General features: G+C 42.4%; 1 protein-coding gene across 1 annotated transcript in view; it reads right to left on the reverse strand.

The window, feature by feature from the left end:
• LOC308286965 (low-density lipoprotein receptor-related protein 1-like) overlaps window positions 1-21,392 on the reverse strand; it is a gene marked incomplete at both ends in the record, with an annotated part of 303,935 nt that overhangs the window by 162,821 nt on the left and 119,722 nt on the right. The window contains 3 exons of the mRNA XM_080728087.1: window positions 1,539-1,728; window positions 8,942-9,160; window positions 16,475-16,641. Coding sequence (XP_080584213.1) covers window positions 1,539-1,728; window positions 8,942-9,160; window positions 16,475-16,641 — 576 coding nt within the window. The remainder of the gene's footprint in view (window positions 1-1,538; window positions 1,729-8,941; window positions 9,161-16,474; window positions 16,642-21,392) is intronic.

The raw sequence follows: 21,392 nt of genomic DNA on the forward strand, positions 1-21,392 counted from the left end.
CTGCCGTTTATCTGCAAAAAAAAAAAAAGTAAAAGATTCTTGTTTTGACCAGAAACTGGTTCAAACCGGATATGGAAAAAACTGATCGGGTTCCATGTTAAACTTGCCGGGAAAACGCCCATTTCTCTGTCCCCTGATCCTGCTTAGCGTTATCAGCACTTCCGTGCTAACTAGTTAGCTCTTAGCTTTGGAGCCACTCGATGGATTAATGGATTAAAAATAGCCATGAGCTTGTAGATATTTTTGGTGAAAAGAGTTGGCCGTAGATGGAAAAATAACTCATCAAGTTCAAATCAGGTCTGTTTTACAAGACATATAGATGAATAATATTATCAAATGATGCCACCCACTTTGGGAAACCCTGCACTAGATAAAAACAGTGTTCAGGGTTCCCACACATTTTTACCAATTAATTTCCAAATGTTTCCAAAACATTTCCAGAATATTTAATCCGATTTCCAGGACTATATCAAACATATAATTTTGCGAATGTCTGTCTGAGTGAGTGTCTGTTTGTCTGTCTGAGTGTCTGTCACAGCGTTTCTCCTCAGTGGCTGGAGCAATTGATCTGAAATCGCATCACCATTAGCATATGAACACACCTGACATAACTGTGAAGCCCGTTTGTCACTTTCACAAATCATATGCTGTATATTAGCATTTATATGGTGTATCTATATCTATTCTGCATCTAGCATGAGGCATATCTATTCTGCATCTAGCATGAGGCAACATGTTTAACCAGCTGTGTGTGTGTGTGTGTGTGTGTGTGTGTGTGTGTGTGTGTGTGTGTGTGTGTGTGTGTGTGTGTGTGTGTGTGTGTGTGTGTGTGTGCGTGCGTGCGTGCGGGCGGGTGGGCGGGTTTGCGGGCGGGTGTCTGGTCCTGTTACAGATGTTGTCCAAAAATCATGCAGATCGGTACACAGTATCTCTATAGCCATTAAACGAAACAGGTATTTCTTACATTGATGCTCCTACATATTATCATGCAAGCACCAGTTAAAGTTACTTTCCATCCCTCATATACTGTGTGCACAGTGCACATCCCATAACCCACAAACTGCACATCATTTCAGAGCTCATATCTTTGAACGGGTAAGGGCTAGTAACAATAATTCAGCTCAATAACAAGTCGCTTACTCCTATGAGCAATGCCCAAAGACAGTGGTTCTCAAACTTTTCAGGCTGTGACCCCCGAAATAATCATATTTTAACTGGCGACCCCGGCACCCGTTTAACACTGTTTCATGGTGAAAATAGCCGATCTACATGCTCACAACGCCTCGCGTTGCGAGGCGTTGTGAGCATGTAGATCTGCTATTTTCAAAATTTCTGCCTCTAATATTTGACAATTTGGCCAATGAGGTATTAACAAAATCAATAACCAAAGACAATGCACAGCAAATTTTTTACAGGACCTTCCAGGACCCTTGATCAATTCCAAAACTTTTACAGTACTGGAAAAGTATTTTTCTAATTTCAAAATATTTCCAGGAATTTCATGACCGTGGGAACCCTGAAACATTGTTACTGTATACCTGGAGGCTGTCGTCTCTGGTGGTACACGTGCAGAGCCCCTCCCTTGTCCACCCTGGTGACCACCTGGTAGTCGGTGTTGTTGAAGCGGTTGACGCGGATCACGCTGGTCTTGGGCTGCATGTTGGCGTTGTCCGAGTTGGTGGCGTACAGGTAGTTCTCAAACACCGTCAGGCCGTACAGGTGCTCGATCTGAGCGGGGAGGAGGAGAGGGAGACAAGACGCCACACGATGAACAGTAGACTCTTCGACGCTGTATGTCAGTGGTTTCCTAGCCTCGGAAACCCAGACTTTTATTTTGGCGAAAAAGTGGTTCCCAAACTTTTCAGGTCGAGACCCAACTCTGAAAGTGTACGATTGTACACAGAGTTATCGTAAATAAAACGATTGAGATCCGCTGTCCTATAGTGGACTCCTAATGTGCCATACATAGAGTCATAGTAAATCAGTGTGATACATATTCTGAAGAAAACCTGGAGACTGACATTCAGTAATTGGGTCTTATGATCAAAATAAGAACATTCTAATATTATGTAAAAACAAAAGTTGCCAAGGACAAGGCCAAGTCTTGCCACGGATACATTTGTCCGTGTACGGACATATTGATGACCCCTGTTAAGGTCAAGGAGAGGCAAAGAAACAGGAGAGAGAGAAAGAGAGATGATGGGTAGTGAATAAAGAGAGAGAGAGGTGTAGAATAAAAAGTATTTCAGCGGTTCAGCATTCTCAGTGTGTGTGGACAGGGGCGTCACAAGGGGTAGGAAAGTGGGACTGAGTTACTAGGGCCCAAGGTGGAGGGGCCCTAGTAACTTTAGCTATTGAAAAATAGCAGATATACAAGCTCACAGCGCGGCACCGAGTGCCGCGCTGCGAGCTTGTAGATCTGCTATTTTTGAAAAGTCGTGAAAATATGTGCAAATCTTTGAATATATGTATTTTTTAAGCGAACATTTGTAACTCAAATTTTGCTTCTTGGGGGGTCCCTGGAACTAAATATTTTGAGATGGGGGTCCGTGGCCAAATTCATATCATTTTGGGGGTCCTTCACATGAAAAAGTTTGAGCATCACTGACATGGAAACATGGGTTTCTTGCACACATTTTTCACAATTTCACAATTTCACAAAAATAGCAGATCTACAAGCTTGCAGCGCTGCACTGTGAGCTTGTATATCTGCTATTTTTCAATAGTTAACATTCATGGGGGGCCCGCAGTGAATCCTTGTACCCAGGGCCCAGAATTTGGTGTGACGCCCCTGTGTGTGGAGGAGACACAATGTTGTGCTTGTTGCAGCTGCTTGACCATTCCAAACATGAGCCAGAGCTTCGGCCAAAAGGCCTCTGTTTTCCGTAATGAGACGTTTCTGGAAGAAGTACTTCTTTACTAACGTGAGTGAAGTAGAAATACTCCGTTACGAGTAAGCGTCCCTGTATTCAATTCAGAATTTGGGATAAAAATAAATAAAAGAGTAAAATACTAATTCATGCACTACAGTATGTCCCATTTCACGAGTAAACATCAAGTGTGAAAATCTTTAAAAAATATGGTAGATCTACAAGTTCAAAAAGCGACGCATTGTGACGTGTGGCGAGCGGCTTAATCGGCTTTTCGCAAATAGTCGATTAAAAAAACGTATTCCCTATTTGATACATCGGATATTCGCAGGGCATAAGTGGTTCACGTAGGTTTTGTAATTAAAATCTGCAAAGTAACTAGTAACTAAAGCCGTCAAAATAATTGTAGCGGAGTAAAAAAAAAGGGGGATAAATACAAGGTGTAGTGAGGTGGAATCAAAATACTAAATTAAAGCAAATAAAGTAGCTCAGGATAGTGCTTAAGAACAGTACTTGAGTAAATGTACGTAGTTACTTTACAACGCTGCCAAAGGGCTGAGTTTTCCATGCTGAGCTTTGCTCTGACCGGTGGAGAACAGCCACTTTCTAACAGCATAACAATAGTGTTGCCGGATGACGTGAGAGGAATAAGCAACCAGGTTCTACAAAAACAAGCCCAAAATAAGTCTACAAGCTCACAATTTCGCGAAATGTGACACGTTGCAAACTACCAATATTTACAAGCGACTTTTGCAAAAAAAAAAACAAGCCAAAAGTCGCTTATAATAAGCAGACATGGCAACACTGACACTAGCAGGACATCAGAATCACATCACAGGTTTACAGAAGTAAAGAAGTGGCTGAAATTAGTTTTTCGTGTGTCGTTCCCATCGTTTCGTTATGTCCATAGAAGAAAGAAAGGGAAGAGGAGAGGGGGTGCAAGGGAGATCAAGAGATTTAAGGAGATCAAGCATATAAATAACACATATATCTACATATTTACACATGGTACCTGAGATGAAAATTATAAAATAAAGGTGCGTGAGCATAAACGCAGTTGTATACTTATTCACTTGATTGCGACCGTCAGGGAGCAGTTTACTATGAAAACCTCCACCGGCCGTCCGTCCGTCCGTCCGTCACACGTCACACGTCACACCTTTGCCCTGCTCATATCTCCGCATCAGTATGACATCACACCACATGTGTACACAAACCTTTGTGTACGTTGCTGTGGCAACAGTCTGTTGTTGCTGGTCTGTTAGTGTACGTTAGCAACCACCTTAGCAACCATGGTTTTACCCTAGCAACCAACTGTTTACCCTAGCAACCAACTGTTTACCATAGCAACCATGTTTTTTTACCCTAGCAACCAACTGTTTACCATAGCAACCAGATACGCAGAGCAGGGATCTCCATATATGGGCATAAACAGGTGACATCACACTGATGTCAGATACTCAGAGCAGGGATTTCTCCATAATATATGGGCATAAAAGGGATTCTGTTAGGGATCTCCATATATGGGCATAAAAGGGATTCTGTTAGGGATCTCCATATATGGGCATACAAGGGATTCTGTTAGGGATCTCCATATATGGGCATAAAAGGGATTCTGTTAGGGATCTCCATATATGGGCATAAAAGGGATTATGTTAGGGATCTCCATATATGGGCATAAAAGGGATTCTGTTAGGGATCTCCATATATGGGCATAAAAGGGATTCTGTTAGGGATCTCCATATATGGGCATAAAAGGGATTCTGTTAGCTGTTAGTGATCTCCATATATGGGCATAAAAGGGATGCTGTTAGGGATCTCCATATATGGGCATAAAAGGGATTCTGTTAGGGATCTCCATATATGGGCATGAAAGGGATTCTGTTAGGGATCTCCATATATGGGCATAAAAGGGATTGTATCCCAGATGATGCCCTGTTAGGAGATCCACACTAACAGAATCCATATATGGTCCTACCGACAGCTGCTATAAGCCAACCCTGGCGATAAGGTCTGAGTCGAAGAAATGCTTCTTTCCTGGCAAGAATTGCCCCTTTATACTGTAGGGCTCGTTTGTGTATTGTATGACATCACGCCACATCATCGGCTGAGGACTGTGTGATGTCATCATATCTCCATATATGGAGACATAAGTTGCTCATGCCCAAATATGGGCTGGTGAGGTCAGACTTAGTGTGATGCGTAGGTTATCTCCATATATGGAGATTCAACTTCAATGAGTAACCATGGCAAACTGTCAACTGCCCGTATGTCTTGATAATTGGTAAAACAAACTTTTGGCCTATTTGTGGAGATAAGCGACCAACGGTCGCTTATCTCCCGATTAGGGAGTCTTACTGGTATACTTACATGATATACTGTAGTTACATACAGTATACATGATATAGTTACATACTTAACCCATTCAGAACGGGCACACATTATAGTGTATTATTATTTTATGCTTTAACTATTGAAAAATAGCAGATATACAAGCTCACAGCGCGGCACTGAGTGCCGCGCTGCGAGCTTGTACATCTGCTATTTTTGAAAAATCATGAAAATTTGAATTTTGACCTGATTCTATAAGTGTCTTTTGAATCCTTCTAAGGTCAGCAATCTGGCTAGCCATTGTCAAAGGAAAGGTCCTTTTCACTTAGCTGGAGCTCAGTTAGTCTGTTCTTGAGAGACTACTATGTCAGTGATTCTCAATCCTTTTCATGTGAAGAACCCCCAAAATGATATGTATTTGGCCACGGAGCCTCCATCTCAAAATATCTAGTTCTAGTGCCGTGCTGTGAGCTTGTATAGCTGCTATTTTTCAATAGTTAAAGCATTCAATAATTCTAGGCCTAAATGGGTTTTAATTACTGTACATGATATAGTTACATACTCATACATGCTATACTGCAGATGGTACTGTACTGCAGCCATGGTACTGTATAACTCTCATGTTGTTATTTCACCTTGCCAGCTCAGAGAAAAGAGGGGGAGGCAGCCTGGGTGAGTGTGGCCTGCTCTGAATACAGAATCATTATTCAACACAACTTGGTGTAAAACAGAATCAAACATAACAGGTCCTGAAAGAGGCGTCAACTGTAACTGTAATTCATGGAAGTACAGCAAGCCTCGCTGAGCCATCAGCCATGAGGCCCTAGTGCAGGGTTCCCAAATAGGCGGCCCGCGGGCCATTTGCGGCCCGCGGGGGGCTACTGTCAGGCCCCCACCAACCCCAGTAATAATGGTGGTATAAGAGCAGCAACAACACTAGTATATCGTCGTTGTCAGGTGGAAATCTTGTATCTCCAAATTCATACGTTCTTTCGCAAAGTAAAGCCCTGGTTCATCATTCAAGGCCGTCTCACAAAAGTAGTGAAAACAGCAGATCTACAAGCACACAACGCCTCGCATCGCGAGGCGTTGTGTGCTTGTAGATCGGCTGTTTTCACTAGTTTAAATCATTTTTAAAATAATAAATGCAAAACGAACGGTTTTGGACATACAAGATTTTCAACCGACAACGATGATATCTGAAATGTCGCTGGAGTAGGGGGAACGCCACTGTCGCCCCCTGCAATGTTGTGGCCCTCGGTTTGGTACCCTAGACATAATTCGGCCCTTGGGGAAAACTAATTGGGGAACCCTGCCCTAGTGTATCTGTAGCGTGAGGCAGCTTGATGTGCAAGTACCGTGCCACCCCTTGGACATGACCCAGTATTCGCCATTATTCTGCTGTGCAACTTTTCAAACGCTCTGGGGAGGTTGAATTATTGTCTGGGGCGCAATGTTTTATTCATCTATATATTAAAATCACCTTTAAACTAATTCCACTGTACAGCATGCCACATCAACACAGATATAACAGGCTGTTATATGCGGTGCACGCTAATAAGTGTATATTCACCCACACACCCACAAACACACACACACACGCACACGCACGCGCACGCACACACACACACACACACACACACACACACGCAGTCACGCACCCACACACACGCACGCACCTACGCACGCACGCACACGCACACGCACGCACACACGCACACACACACACACACAATGCTAAAGGTGGGTGGGATGGGTGCGTGCGTGTCTTTGAGCCCTCAGAGCCAGTGAGTATAGTAAATGAGGGCCATTACTCGTCCCCTGCAGACAGTAGTGGGTATAAAAGCCAGCGTTAGCGGGGTCTGAAGGCGCTCATCGCTCCACCAGCCCGGCAACGTTGCACCATACGGACTCATGCAGCACCGAGCGCTATTAATCAGCAGCGCTAATTAAAAGGCAAAATGTCCAACCGCCGCTTCCCCGCAAATAACTCACGGGAGCCGAGATTCTATTACCAACAGCAGCCCACACAATAACACAGAGGACCAACAGGGGAGAACAGCAGTGCATCTTAAGGTCTGTGTGCATGGGTGTCACAAGGGGGGGGGGGGGACAAGTGGGACTGAGTTACTAGGGCCCAAGGTGGAGGGGGCCTTCATTATTTTATACTTTTTCTAGCTATTGAAAAATAGCAGATCTACAAGCTCACAGCGCGGCACAGAGTGCCTTACTGTGTCTGTAGATCTGCTATTTTTGAAAAGTCATGAAAATGTGTGGGCATGGTTGGATTAATTGATATATGTACGACTGTTTTTCTTTTCTTTTTGTTTTGTCTTTTTTTTGGGTATTTGTTTATTCATGTGTCTTGTTTGTATGGTATTGCTTGTGTTGGTAGGCTACATGTTCTGTCCAAAAGGTTTGTTTATGCCTGTTTATCATTCTTTTAAATATGTACCGGTATGTCCAAAACTGAAAAGAAATAAATAGCATTAATCACACACACAAAAAAAGTAGCAGATCCGCAAGCAAGAAACGGTTTTGAGCTTGTACGGTACAGTAGAACTGCTGCTATTGCTATAATTTGAATGGTGAAAAGTAACATTTTTGGCCAGTTTTTCCCACTCCACAGAGACGATCTATTAGATGCTACAGACACAGTAATGCACCCGACCTTTACAAACCACAGCGCCACTGGGCTGGAACGTTGTTTTAAGATGAAGAGAGAAAGCCTTATTTTGTGGTTGCTTGGAGGAGAAGTGGGGGTGTTGGGAATGTAGTGGCGGTGGTCTTTACTGGTCAACATTTATTCCCACTCCCATCTCTCCTCAAATGGTTCTCTTTTTTTTTCCACTAAGAGAAACTTAACGAACCGTTCAAAGTATTTCAAGGACTTCTGGATGTGTTTCCATACACTGCTAGGTTTCAGATGTAAGCTTAAGCTTCTACAGACCCTAATGTGGGCCTATAGCTCTGCGTAGACAGGTGGTACTAAAGCCTGGCTTCTACAAACCAGAACTCTTTCAGTGTCTTTTTCTTCTGCTCCTAAAGATTTTTAAAGCTGTACACAGTATCTCTAAAGTCATGTCATCAACATGGATCTGTCCCATTTCCCATATTCCCTCCTGATTGGCTATGATTGCCTTCTAAAGTTTGTGTATGCGACGTGACGGTTGCTTATCTCCCGATTAGGGAGTCTTAAGCCCTTTGCACACAGGCGCGTTTAACCGCACGGATAAAACGGACAATATAATTTAATTTGAAAAGAAAACAATGATTCTCTATGACCTCATGCACACCGGCTCCGAATTAGCCGTGCTACGAGTGGCTGCCGCCGTGCGTTTTTTTCTCGATCGAAACCAGTTCGATTCGTGCGTCTTGTCGCATGCAGTAAAAAACTCATCACTCCTTTTATGACTCCTTTTTGGATCCGCAGCGCCGATTCCACACAGCCTTGCACACCAAATCCAATGCGTTTTATTCATGCCGCAAACGAAAAAAACGCAACTGTCCTGTGTGCAAAGGGCTTTACTGGTTATTCTTTTTGGATGTATACCCCCCTTCAGGTTGATTCATGGTTATAAACAACCATAGTGAGAATACTAGATCTGCCGCGCTGTGAGCTTGTAGATCTGCTATTTTTCAATAGTTAAAGCATCAAATAATTCTAACCCTAAATGGGTTAATGAAAGCAGTCAATGAGTTAATGTGGTGGTTGGTGGTGGTGGGGGGTCCTCTCTCACCAGCAGGCCCTGGATGATGGTGTGTCGGTTCTTGCCCTCGTAGTCCACCACCTCGATGTAGTCCAGGTAGGCGTCGGCCCAGTACACCAGGCGCTGGACCAGGTCCAGGGTGATGCCGTGGGGGAACACGATCTTGCTGTCCACCAGCTTGGTGCGGTTCTGGCCGTCCATGTCGCAGCGCTCCACCTTGGGGATCTGACCGTAGTCCGTGAAGAACACCTTCCTGTTGGGATAACACAGGAAATCAAGTAAAGCAGATGTTTAAAGTTGTATTCAGTGATAATGAAAGTGGCCGGGGGTCATCTTGTCCCTTACTGGCCTTACAGCGTGGAAATGTTTAGTTTTTTATAGATTTTTTTACACCATTATAATGTTCTCGTTTTGATCATTAGACCCAATCACTGAATATCTGTAGGCCTACATCTCCAGCTTCAGGATATGTATGATACTGATTTATACGAGACTGTGGCATTTTATGAGTTCAGTAGTTTACAATCTAGGCATTTAGCAGACGTTCTTAATTCAGAGCGACTGTGGTTCTCAAAACCTTTATTTTGACCATCATAACTAAACATCATAACATAACTATGGCCATACTCATACTCTACCCTGATTGGTCGAGGACTGGCTGGCTACCTCTGAAAACTGAATCTAGCTATGCTCGTAACACGGGACATGGTGGAAGTCCTTATATGGTTAGTGAGGAGAATGAATGGAGAATGTACCAATTATACTTTTATTTGAATGAAATACAATCACTGAATATACCTTTAAAGAGGTGGTGCCATAGTTTTGTACTTTTTTTCTGTTGTGTCTATGGAGTTAACGTTACTCTATTAGAACCCCAGGTGTGGTCATAATGTGCAAATTTGCCTTCCCTGTGTATTTTTAGTTACTCCCTGAAAGCTGAAAGCCTCTGAGTCAAAAGGCCCAACTGAAAAACACTGATTTAATGTCATCATAAAATCATCCCCTCCCCTTTTACCATACACCCAACACTGTGGGTGAGGTAGGGTGACCATACGTCCTCTTTTGCCCGGACATGTCCTCTTTTAGGGGGCTGTCCGGCCGGTCCGGGGGGGTTTTATAAATTCCTTCAAATGTCCGGGGTTTCACGCATATCACAGTTTAAGCACGGACATTTACAATGCACGTTCAATGGTTCTTTTGGAAACACACTGTGAGAGGCGCTAACCCCGGAACGTGTATTATTCATACTACTCTCTGCCTGCGATCCCTCCCTCCCTCAGCCTGTCTCGCTTTCAGATCAGATCAGAGGCAGAGCAGAGCAGAGCTCTGCAGCAGATCGCGCGATTCGCGCCAAACGAACTGCAAACGCTATTAATGCTCACTCCCTCAGCAACTGTGTTTACATTGGTGAAGGAATCTTGCCTGCTACTCCCTCAATCCTGGTCTAAAAATGACGGGAGACGGCTCTACGGATGCGTATCGGCGAGGCGAAGGTGCTCGCGACGACCGCGGCTTTCAATCACTGATGAAATGCACAAAAAGTGCGAGTGACCAACATTGAGAAGCAGAGCGTTCTGTCAGCAAAGCTGGTAGTCTTCTGTGTCCATTTAGGCATTTACAATTATTAAAGTTCTGCTTCAAGCCCATAACACTGCAAAGTAGCTTACAAGACAGTCTGTGCGAGGTGAGAGCTCTTCTGCTAACTAAATTGACAGAATCTTTTCTACAACCTTGTAAAGCAGAAGATACGGCGGTTTGAATAATGGGCTACCTCTCTTTTATTTAGTTACAAAGCTGAACGTTCATACAGGAGCCAAAAGGCATACTTTATCAGTGGATCTCGAGCCTATTAATAGATTTGTAAAGGGTCCAATTGGAACCCCCTCAAAATTGAATACATAATAGGCTATTAGTGGTATAGGGCATAATTGAGCGGTAAACTAGTAATAGAAAAAAAAATTGGGGGAAAAATTATATATATATATATATATATATATATATATGCCGGGTAGAGTGTCCTCTTTTTGGATTTTCAGAATATGGTCACCCTAGGGTGAGGCTAACGTCAGCTGGGTCACGACCCACCTGACAACCAGGCATACTTAATGAACTGGTGGGTGTGGCCCATAGAGTATATATAAAATAGAGAGCGGACGAGCCCCGCCCCCACTATCATTTCAATGCAAGTGCTCAGTGGCGTTTTGAAGCAACGGCTACGTGCTAGCATGTAGCTAATCCAGGTGCATTCTGGGGGAAATTGGAACCAGCTCTGGTTCCAAAATGACGTCACGCTGCTCTCCGCTCACAGGAAGGATACCCTGGTAGTGGGGCCAAACCCCCAGAATGCACCTGGATTAGCTACATGCTAGCACGTAGCCGTTGCTTCAAATCTAGCCCTGGGTTCTGGGGGCTTGGTGTGGCCACATAAAAACATAATTTTAACACTTTCTGTACACTTGGAAAAAAATCTTCCTCCTAGTTAGTATAATCATAATACCTGATCATCATGTTTTAGGGGGTAAAACATCATGGCACCCCATCTTTAACGATAATTTAACTCTTGAGAGCGTAAAAATGAAACCAAATGGACCCGTAAGGTTTCATTTGATACTCTCAAGAGTTAAAGCTCTATAAGGGTCCATTTGGTTACCAACGCTCCATATCTGGAGAGTTGGGGACCACCCAGAACCCCCCTCAAGGACCACGATTTTTCAAAAATAGCAGATCTACAAACTCGCAGCGCGGCACTCGGTGCCGCGCTGTGAGCTTGTATATCTGCTATTTTTCAATCGTTACAGCATAAAATAATGATACACAATAATATGTACCCGTTCTAAATGGGTTTTAATTCTGATCTGCATCTTCTATGGTTACTCACTCGTTCACATAATTATGTTATGCTGTTTATTCGTTTTATATTCTTAACACAAATGTTATGAATATTGTTTAGATTGCATGTTGTTTAGACAGATGGTAGGTTTTATCCAAGTTCCTTTGAAGCAATAAACTCTACTCTACTGGGGTGAACATTTGCCCTGTCATCTGTTGAGTCTGGTTCTCTCTTTGTAATAAGTACCTCAAATGTAAAAGTGTCATGTGTCATCAGCAGTGGTGGAAAGTAACTAAGCATTCAAGTACTGTACTTATGTACAGTTTTCAGTACTTTTACATCTACTAAATCTCAGAGGCAAATGTTTTACTTTTACTCCACTAGAATCATTTCAAAAGTAGTTACTAGTTACTACTAAACATACATTCACAACTTCAGCGCTATAAAACATTGGCTATCTGAAAATAGCAGATCTACAAGCTCACAGCTTGGACAGAGGATTATCGGGACTGCACTGCCTTCCATCAAGGACATTGCCCAAAGACGCTGTCTTTCAAAGGCAAATAAGATCATCTCTGACCCTACCCACCCACATCAGGGACTGTTCAACCTTTTTTTCCCCCAAGCCATAAGACTTGTGAACTCTTAAAAAGCTAAAAGGTCACGTTAAAAAGTGCATATGCCATGACCTTTCTCCATATGTTGCTTAAGAATCATGTGGTCCATATCTCCATGAATCTGACTTGTGTTTTTATTGATTAAGTGGTATTTTCTAGTGTTTTTAGTTTTTAGTATTTTTGGAGCTGTGTGAAACACAGGCTCCCTATACGTGGCTGTGTGGGTCTGTGTGTGTGTGTGTCTGTCTGTGTGTCTGTATGTAGCCTGACTTCGGCGCGTAACTAGTGCCGCACCATTTACGCCACTCGCGCAATATATACATCAAAATGTGCGGCTCGGCCGGGAATGGTGTTCTATTACCTTTCGTTCCGATCCGCCTTACCATGCCGACGTAATCGGCAAAAAACGACGCTTAATTGTCCCCATTGACTTATAATGGGACAATGCAAGAAATCACTTTCAAGTATTTTTCTCTCGTAAACCATAGGAGCTACAGTTTCAAACCTCGGAGAGGAGATTCATAATGATTTTAAGAATGAATCGAAAAATAATTACATCACTCGGCCTCATGGTGGCGCTATAACGGCCCACTTTACGTTTTGCCCCGTAACTCTTGAACCGTGGATCGGAAAATTTAAATTCTTTTTTCCCTGGATTCCTTGGGTCAAGACGCATCTCCCCATATAGGCCACGCCCATTTGCGCCAGGATAGATTTTCCGCCATCTTGAATTTTCTCCAAAACACACTTTTTGCTCCTTTTCCTACATATTTTCTTCAAATGTCACAAAAATCGGTACACATGATCTACACACACACACACACACACACACACACACACACACACACACACACACACACACACACACACACACACACACACACACACACACACACACACACACACACACAGCTCCACTTCACACGGGTGTGATTTTTAACTTTCTTTTAACTGGGAGCCGGTGAAACGAAATTTCGTTCATTCATGCATTTCATGTGTGTGTTGAATGACAATAAAGCTATCTATCTATCTATCATTTTCCATGCACAAAAAAAATTATATCCCCATTTCTTTACATTTTCCCTTCATCTTTCTGTGTAAAACACCATGCACACCAATTGGCGATGTTAACCAATTTAGTTTCATAATGAAGAGCTTCAGATGTTTGCCATGCAACCTGAACACGTTGATGATCAATAACCTCAGCTGTAACTGATTAAAGCAGGGGTCTTCAACGTTTTCAGGCCAAGGACCCCTTAGTACAGTGAGAGATGAAGTAGGGACCCCCACAACCTTTTCAGAGATTCCATAATAGTTTAATTGTTTGACAGCACGATCATCAGTGTATTTTGGATTCATGTCAATTTGTATTTTCAGATATTTAACCACTTGAGCCGTCATTACCTAATAAACTTGACCTTTTACTCTGTACATAGTCTGCTCTTTATCCCCTCTACACCAAACCTCTGGCTATTTTTGTCTAAAGTTCTCAGAATATGGACGTTAGGGTTCAAGTGGTTAATATAAAAAAGGAGAAAAAAGTTTCTATCACACAAAGATTTGAAGGACCCCCGGATTAAAGTGATGGGAACGCTGCTGCTGCTGCTAATGTTGCTGTGGCTGTGTGTGCACTAAACTAACAAACAAACACACACACACACACATGCTGTTCTTTCAGTTCAACAATGAAAACAGCTCAAATGTACCTGAGAATTACTGGAACAACCAATTATAGCTGAGTAAATTGGCCAGCACATGTACACGCACACGAACACACACACACTCCCACGCGCGCGTGTGTACGTGCGCAAGCATGCACACGCATGCTTGCATCATGTGTGCATGCACACGCATGCACTCACAGAAACACACTCTTCTCTCTCTCTCTCTCGTACTACGAACACCCCACACACACAAGAAAAATACGCACGCACGCACGCACGCACGCACGCACGCACGCACGCACGCACGCACGCACGCACGCACGCACGCACGCACGCACGCACGCACGCACGCACGTACACACACACACACACACACACACACACACACTCGCACGCACGCACGCACGCACACACACACACACACATGCAAAGTGAAAATAGCAGATCTACAAGCTCACAACGCCTCGCGATGCGACGCGTTGTGAGCTTGTAGGGCGGCTATTTTCAAATAGCCGTGGTATAAAATAGGGCTAAAGTGGTTTGTGTATGTTTTATAATATTATAATTTATACCTGCAAAGTAACTAGTAACTAAAGTTTTCAAATACATGTAGTGGAGTGAAAGTACAATAGTTGGATCAGAGATATAGGGGAGTAGAAGTAAAAGTATTGGAAATTGGAAATACTCAAGTAAAGTACAGATACCTCAACGTTTTAGTTAAGTAAATGTACTTAGTTACTTTACACCACTGATCACATGACGGTGACCGAGCCAATGGCAGCGTCATCGTGGTTTAGGTGGGATATCAATGACAGATCACCGTTCTGCAGACACTCCCCCACACCACTGTTAGCTTTTATAGCTTCTAAACTCTCACCACTTGTTTAAAACCCATTTAGAACGGGTACACATTATTGTGTATCATTATTTTATGCTTTAACTATTGAAAAATAGCAGATATACAAGCTCACAGCGCGGCACCGAGTGCCGCGCTGCGAGCTTGTAGATCTGCTATTTTTGAAAAATCGTGAAAATTAGAATTTTGGCCCGATTCTATAAGAGTCTTTTGAATCCTTCTAAGATTTTTTGAAAACCCTACGTTTCTATGTCAGCAATCTGGCCAGCCATCGTCAAAGAAAAGGTCCTTTTCACTTAACTGGAGCTCAGTTAGTCTGTTCTTGAGAGACTACTATGTCAGTGGTTCTCATACTTTTCCATGTGAAGGACCCCCAAAATGATATGTATTTGGCCATGGACCCCCCCATCTCAAAATATTTAGTTCCAGGGACCCCCCAGAAGCAAAATGTGAGTTACAAACGTTCGCTTTGAAAAATACATATATTCAAAGATTTGCACACATTTTCACGACTTTTTCAAAAATAGCAGATCTACAAGCTCGCAGTGAGCTTGTATATCTGCTATTTTTCATTGGTTAAAGCATTCAATAATTCTAGGCCTAAGTGGGTTAATATACTGTGCATACTGTACACAGCAGTGCTTTCTCAAAACCTTCTCATTTAAAAGACCACCTCCATAATAACTGTGAGAGTTTACAGGCCTGTTAGTAGGGGTTCATTTTTTTCTTCTTAAAGTAAGACTGTCATCTAAAAGGGGTACTGTCACTTTAAAAAGTAATCTTAAAATATTAGTTAATATGTTTATGATGTCATTGTGAGAATGCACAATTATAAGCCAATCAAATTAATTGACTGTACTTAGACTACTTACTGTACTGGTCAGCTGTTGTTGTGGGGCGAGGGGCAGATTACACTGTGACATGAGTTTCAGACTATCTCAGACCGTTTTCAGAGAGACCTTGTGACCAGCTACTGTATCATTTCAGGTCAGCGGGCCTTTAAGTAAAAGAATCAATACGGCAATGTAGAAATACTCTACAAAAGTAAATACTGATACAAAATATACGTAGGGCACGTTCACACCACACTTAAGTTATGAAGGTGGATTCTGCCGAAGCAGAATTTTTTTTTTTTTTTTTTTTTAAATCTACAAATGGCAGCAAAAAAGTGTTTTCGACTGGTCAGCCAGATGAGATCTGAGCATATATCTATGTGCTATTACACTAATTTCTTCTGTTCTTGAGGTTATTTTTTTATCTCCAAAAATCACAAAGGCCAATTTGACCTTTGGGATACACAAATAAGTTGGTGTGTCCAAAAAAAGAAAAAACGTAGTTATGGCACACATGGCTTTGTAGGACATTATTATATGTGACAAAAAAGTTGATTCTGAGCCACACAGATACTGTGGGTTGGGGCTATACTGTAGGTGAATGGCCCTGTATGTGTCAACGAGCAAGATACCACTTAAGTGCCCTCCACCACTCCACATTATGACTGCTAGTGTGTGGCCACGCGCGCACGTGTGTGTGTGTGTGTGTGTGTGTGTGTGTGTGTGTGTGTGTGTGTGTGTGTGTGTGTGTGTGTGTGTGTACTGACCCCATGCTAGGGTCCAGTGCGATGCCTTTAGGGTTGTACAGCTCCTGGTCCAGCAGCGTCACACAGGTCTGACCCTCCTGGTCACACACAAAGATCCTGTCGTCCACGTCATCCACAAAGTAGAAGTTCCCTGTCAGCCAATCAATGGCCATCTGCTCCACATCTGAGAGAGAGAGAGAGAGAGAGAGAGAGAGAGAGAGAGAGAGAGAGAGAGAGAGAGAGAGAGAGACACAGAGAGAGAGAGAGAGAGATGTTTAAGACCGCTTTGTTAAACTTTTTGCAGTACAAGAATATCGTCGTTGTCGGATGGAAACCTTGTATGTCCAAAACCGTTCGTTTTGTATTTATCATCAAAAAGAAATAATTAACTAGTGAAAACAGCCGATCTACAAGTGTGCTTGTAGATCTGCTGTCTTCACTACATACGTGTGTGCGACGGCCTTGTAGGATGAAGCGGGGTTTTACTTCGCGGAAAAACGTACACATTTGAAACGTGGAGATATGAGGTTTCTGCCCGACAATGACGATATTGAACATGACAATCAAATGCTTCTGTCCAACCACAGAAGACCCATATATGATTACACCTGTAAAATCACAGAGGCAATATAGAAATGAACGGCAGAAAACAACGACCGCAAAATCGGAGCATAATACACAACATTAAGCCCCAGGGGGGTCCAGGGGAAAAATCCGCCTAAAATGTATGCCCAAATTGGAACAGTTGTGGACACAAAACTACAATGATTGTGGCTAATCTTGTCCCACCAAATGTCAGCTAACCCCTGAAAATTCACAAATGCAGTGTAAAACATCACATTTCTCTTACCAAATTGTCCTGCTGTGATTATTTAGCTAGGAAAAGAGGATTGAAAAAGACCTCCGCCTATGGAAAATTTGCCTTCTGAACAGTGAATGAGCCTCAAGACCTCATTGAAAACATAAATATTGAATAGAGAAATTGTTCACCAAGGTGTCATCAATTGATAGGCAAAATTGTATGAATATATTCCAAACTATGTAAACTCTACAGATGTTTTAGTGAGAGTAGTGCTGTAATATTAGTAATGTTAAAGTATAGGGTGAAAAATGATAAAAACGAGTAACAATAAGTAGTAATAATACTGTAATATGAGTAATGTATGGATGAAAAGTACAATGGCAGCTGATTACTATACTGTAGGACCACTGTAACAATAATCAACAATGAAATTGTACTTTTATTTGGTCTCTATTGATTTATTGACATTTATTGACAGCTGTTCAGAGGTCAACACCTTTTGCCCCCGCCGGCGGGGGCAATGGGGTTCAAGAGGTTAATAGGCTATATATATATATATGTCACGGTTAGATAGAGAAACGGTGAGATAGAGAAACGGAGCGCTTGTCGTGCGTCGCGGGGCGGAACAAGCGGTCGCTTTGACCCACAACAACGTCGCGTCGGCAGGAATGATAGCGCGCACCCCACGGAGGTTAGGGTTAGGGTTAGGGTTAGGGTTAGGCATAGTTTTACTGAGGTTAGGGTTAGGGTTAGGGTTAGAGTAAGGCATAGTAAGCTAATGGCTAAACACAGCCGAGCTGGGCTAGTAAATAAACGAAAGAGAGTCGCAAACGAGTGACGTCATCGCCTGCACTAGTGAATGGCTGACTGGCTGTTGTCGCCATCTGGTGGTGATTGGTGTGTGGTGAACTACAAAACGAGCGCTCTTACCACAGTCTCACTGAGTTACCCAAAATGACTGTAACATATATATATATATATATATATTTTTTTTAAAGCAACCTGTATGACCCGGGCCACCGGCGCGGGGATCCGGGCACCCTAGGCTGCAATGCCAGTCTGCCAGCGTGTCGTGGGTTCGAATCCCCTTCCCGACAACCTTTGCTGCGTGCCACTCCCTATCTCTCTCCCCATTTCCTGTCAGTCTACTGTCCTATCAATAAAGGCAGAAATGCCCCCCAAAAATTGCACCTGTCTGCTCACTTTGCATGGTATCAAACACGACACCCGTGCATATCTCCTCGTATGAGCCGCTCTGTCCGTGACATTGGTTATCTCCATAAATGGAGATCTGTATTCATACATACACACAAAGCCAGACGTATAGGAGCGGTTAGCACCACTCAAAAAAGAAAGCAAGCGGTATGGTGGCATCACTAGCCACCATCTCAGAGAGAGAGAGAGAGAGAGAGAGAGAGAGAGAGAGCGAAACAGGGAGAGAGAGAGAGCAACAGAAGGTCAGACAGGTGGATCATTAATAACAAGCGAGGTGGGGTCTAGTAACGGTATATATATTTTTTTCCTGTGTTTAATATCTGGCAACTCACACTTTTCATTTCTTCAGTGAAATATTTGGAATGGCCTCTGTTTCCCTGTGACGTCATACTGATGATGTCATATTGATGATGTCATATTGATGACATCATAATCCAGACCGCTAAAACAGCCCAGTGGGGAGGTGTATCTGACATAATAACACGGATGCTGTTGACAGATGTGAAAAAGAATTGTTGAGGATGGAGTGTCCTCATAACAGTGGTTCTCAAACCTTTTCATGTCAAGGACCCCAAAATGAATATGCATTTGGGCACGGACCCGCATTTGAAGATTTTCTGCCAGGAGTACATTTAAAAACTCCTTATGTAATGCATCCTTAAGTAGTAACCTAAATGTCTCTACAGCAGGGGTTCCCAAACTTTTTTGTCTCAGGGCACCCCATGAATATCTTTTTAATCCGAGGCACCCCGACATTATAATCTTCACTCCCAGCACCTTATATTTATAGCATATTGTCGTTGTCGGGTGGAGACCTTATATGGCCAAAACCATTTGTTTTGTATTTATCATCTATAAAATGTACTAAACTAGTGAAAACAGCAGATCTACACGCACACAACGTGCTTGTAGATCGGCGGTTTTCTCTAGTGTTGTGCGACAGTCTTGTATGATGAAGCAGGGCTTTGCTTTACCAATAGACGTACACATTTGAAACTTGGAGATACGAGGTTTCTGCCCAACAGTGACGATATTTTAGTGATTATGTTGCGAGGAAAAGGTTGAGATAATAGCCATTTTGGTTAGAACTGACTGAAAATAACTTTGTACTTCAAGTTTAAAATGACACACATTTGTCCAAATAAATTCCAAATATTATCAAATTATCTCACTTTGAAAACCCCTGCTCTACAGTGACAGAGAGTACTGGAGTTGTGTTCCAAATGTATTGGGCATAAAAGATGAAAGCAGTATTATACACGATCCATTAATTTACAGAGAGGAAACCCGTCTGAAAGCCTAATCAACAACACACGACACGACAGGCTAAACGCTCTCACCGTGAGCACAAGTGCAAAGAAAAACAATTTAGGACTTCAAAGAAACTCACATCTGTCTAACAACATGCTATCAAAGAACATTCTGTGACGCTCAAAGTGATTTACAGTCGCCAGCCAGTATAAACACTAGGTAATACTTCAAATGTATACAGTAATCTAGGATCATACAGTAGGTAAACCAAGAACCTATCATCAGCCTAAAGACAGTATAATATTTAAATATATATAGATATATAATCTGTACATTGAAACTATTTAAACTATAGGATGCTGGGTAAACAATGTCATCTGTCCATATAACATGCTATCTACATTACATTTGAACCTGTGTGAAAATACACTAGAATAAAGCCTACACTACACGGGGACTACACGGGGACTACATGGTATAGTTAATTATGGGGACTACAGTAGTTAAATAAACACTTAGAGATACACATCCATAAAGACACAGAGGAAGACATCATTTATTTTACACGAGGAGAGGATGTTATTGTCAAGTAACATTAGATGCGTGTGTGTGTGTGTGTGCGTGTGCGTGTGCGTGTGCGTGTGCGTGTGTGTGTGTGTGTGTGTGTGTGTGTGTGCGCGCGCGAGCCAGCGTGTGCGCACGCGTCCATGTGTGTGTGCGTGCATACATGTGTTCAGCAGAAGTGTGAGAAGGGAAGTGACTCACACAGTCATACGGTGGAGGAATCTAAATGAGGCTCATAACACGATGCTGTGACACACTGCTGTTCACAACACTCCATTCAAACTTCTCTGTCTGTCTGTCTCTGTCTCTGTCTCACTCTCTCTCTCGCGCGCATTCTCTCTCTCTCGCTCTGTCTGTCTGTCTGTCTGTCTGTCTGTCTGTCTGTCTGTTGTACCAGGCACTTTACTCAGGTTTACTTTATACTGTTGCTTCGGTTAGTAATGAAATCAGTAAACATGACTACTTTCAAAGCTCCTTTGGACTGTAATAATTTGCCGGCTAACATCAGATCCATTTCAACATTCCCACTTTTTAAATGTGTCTTCTGACTTTGAAGTTTTATGTTCTTGTTATCGATAAACCTGCCATATCATACCAACATGACATATTACTATATTATTTCACTTTTTTTTTAATATATATATTTTTTCACTCACTGTATTGAACGTAGCATTTTCAAAATGTGTTCTATTATTGGATTTTATGCCATCTTAAGGCTGTGATGTTTTTCAAGGTTCGGAATGTGTTTTGTTTGGTTTTGTCCATGTACAACATACATGCGGCCCCCACCTTCACTTAATGCGGCCCGCAAGTTAATACTGGAATACTGTATATTACTGATTTCAGCTGTTACAATTCTAAACATGACCTGCTTTAATTCCGTCAGTGTATATAAGCAGCTTAATGACTAGTATAGTAGTATTACAATTTCTTTTTTATGTCCAATGTATTTGTATTTAGGTTCATAAAGTTAACATGAGTATATAACTAAATGTGTTTGAAATTAAATCAAAATGTTACATTTCAGGATTCCAATTAAGAAATAACAAAAAATTATTAAGGATTCCAATTCAAAAGAAGCAAAAATAGCCGATCTGGAAGCT

Source organism: Nannobrachium achirus (assembly GCF_963921795.1).
Source record: "Nannobrachium achirus genome assembly, chromosome: 6".
NCBI classification, from domain to species: domain Eukaryota; kingdom Metazoa; phylum Chordata; class Actinopteri; order Myctophiformes; family Myctophidae; genus Nannobrachium; species Nannobrachium achirus.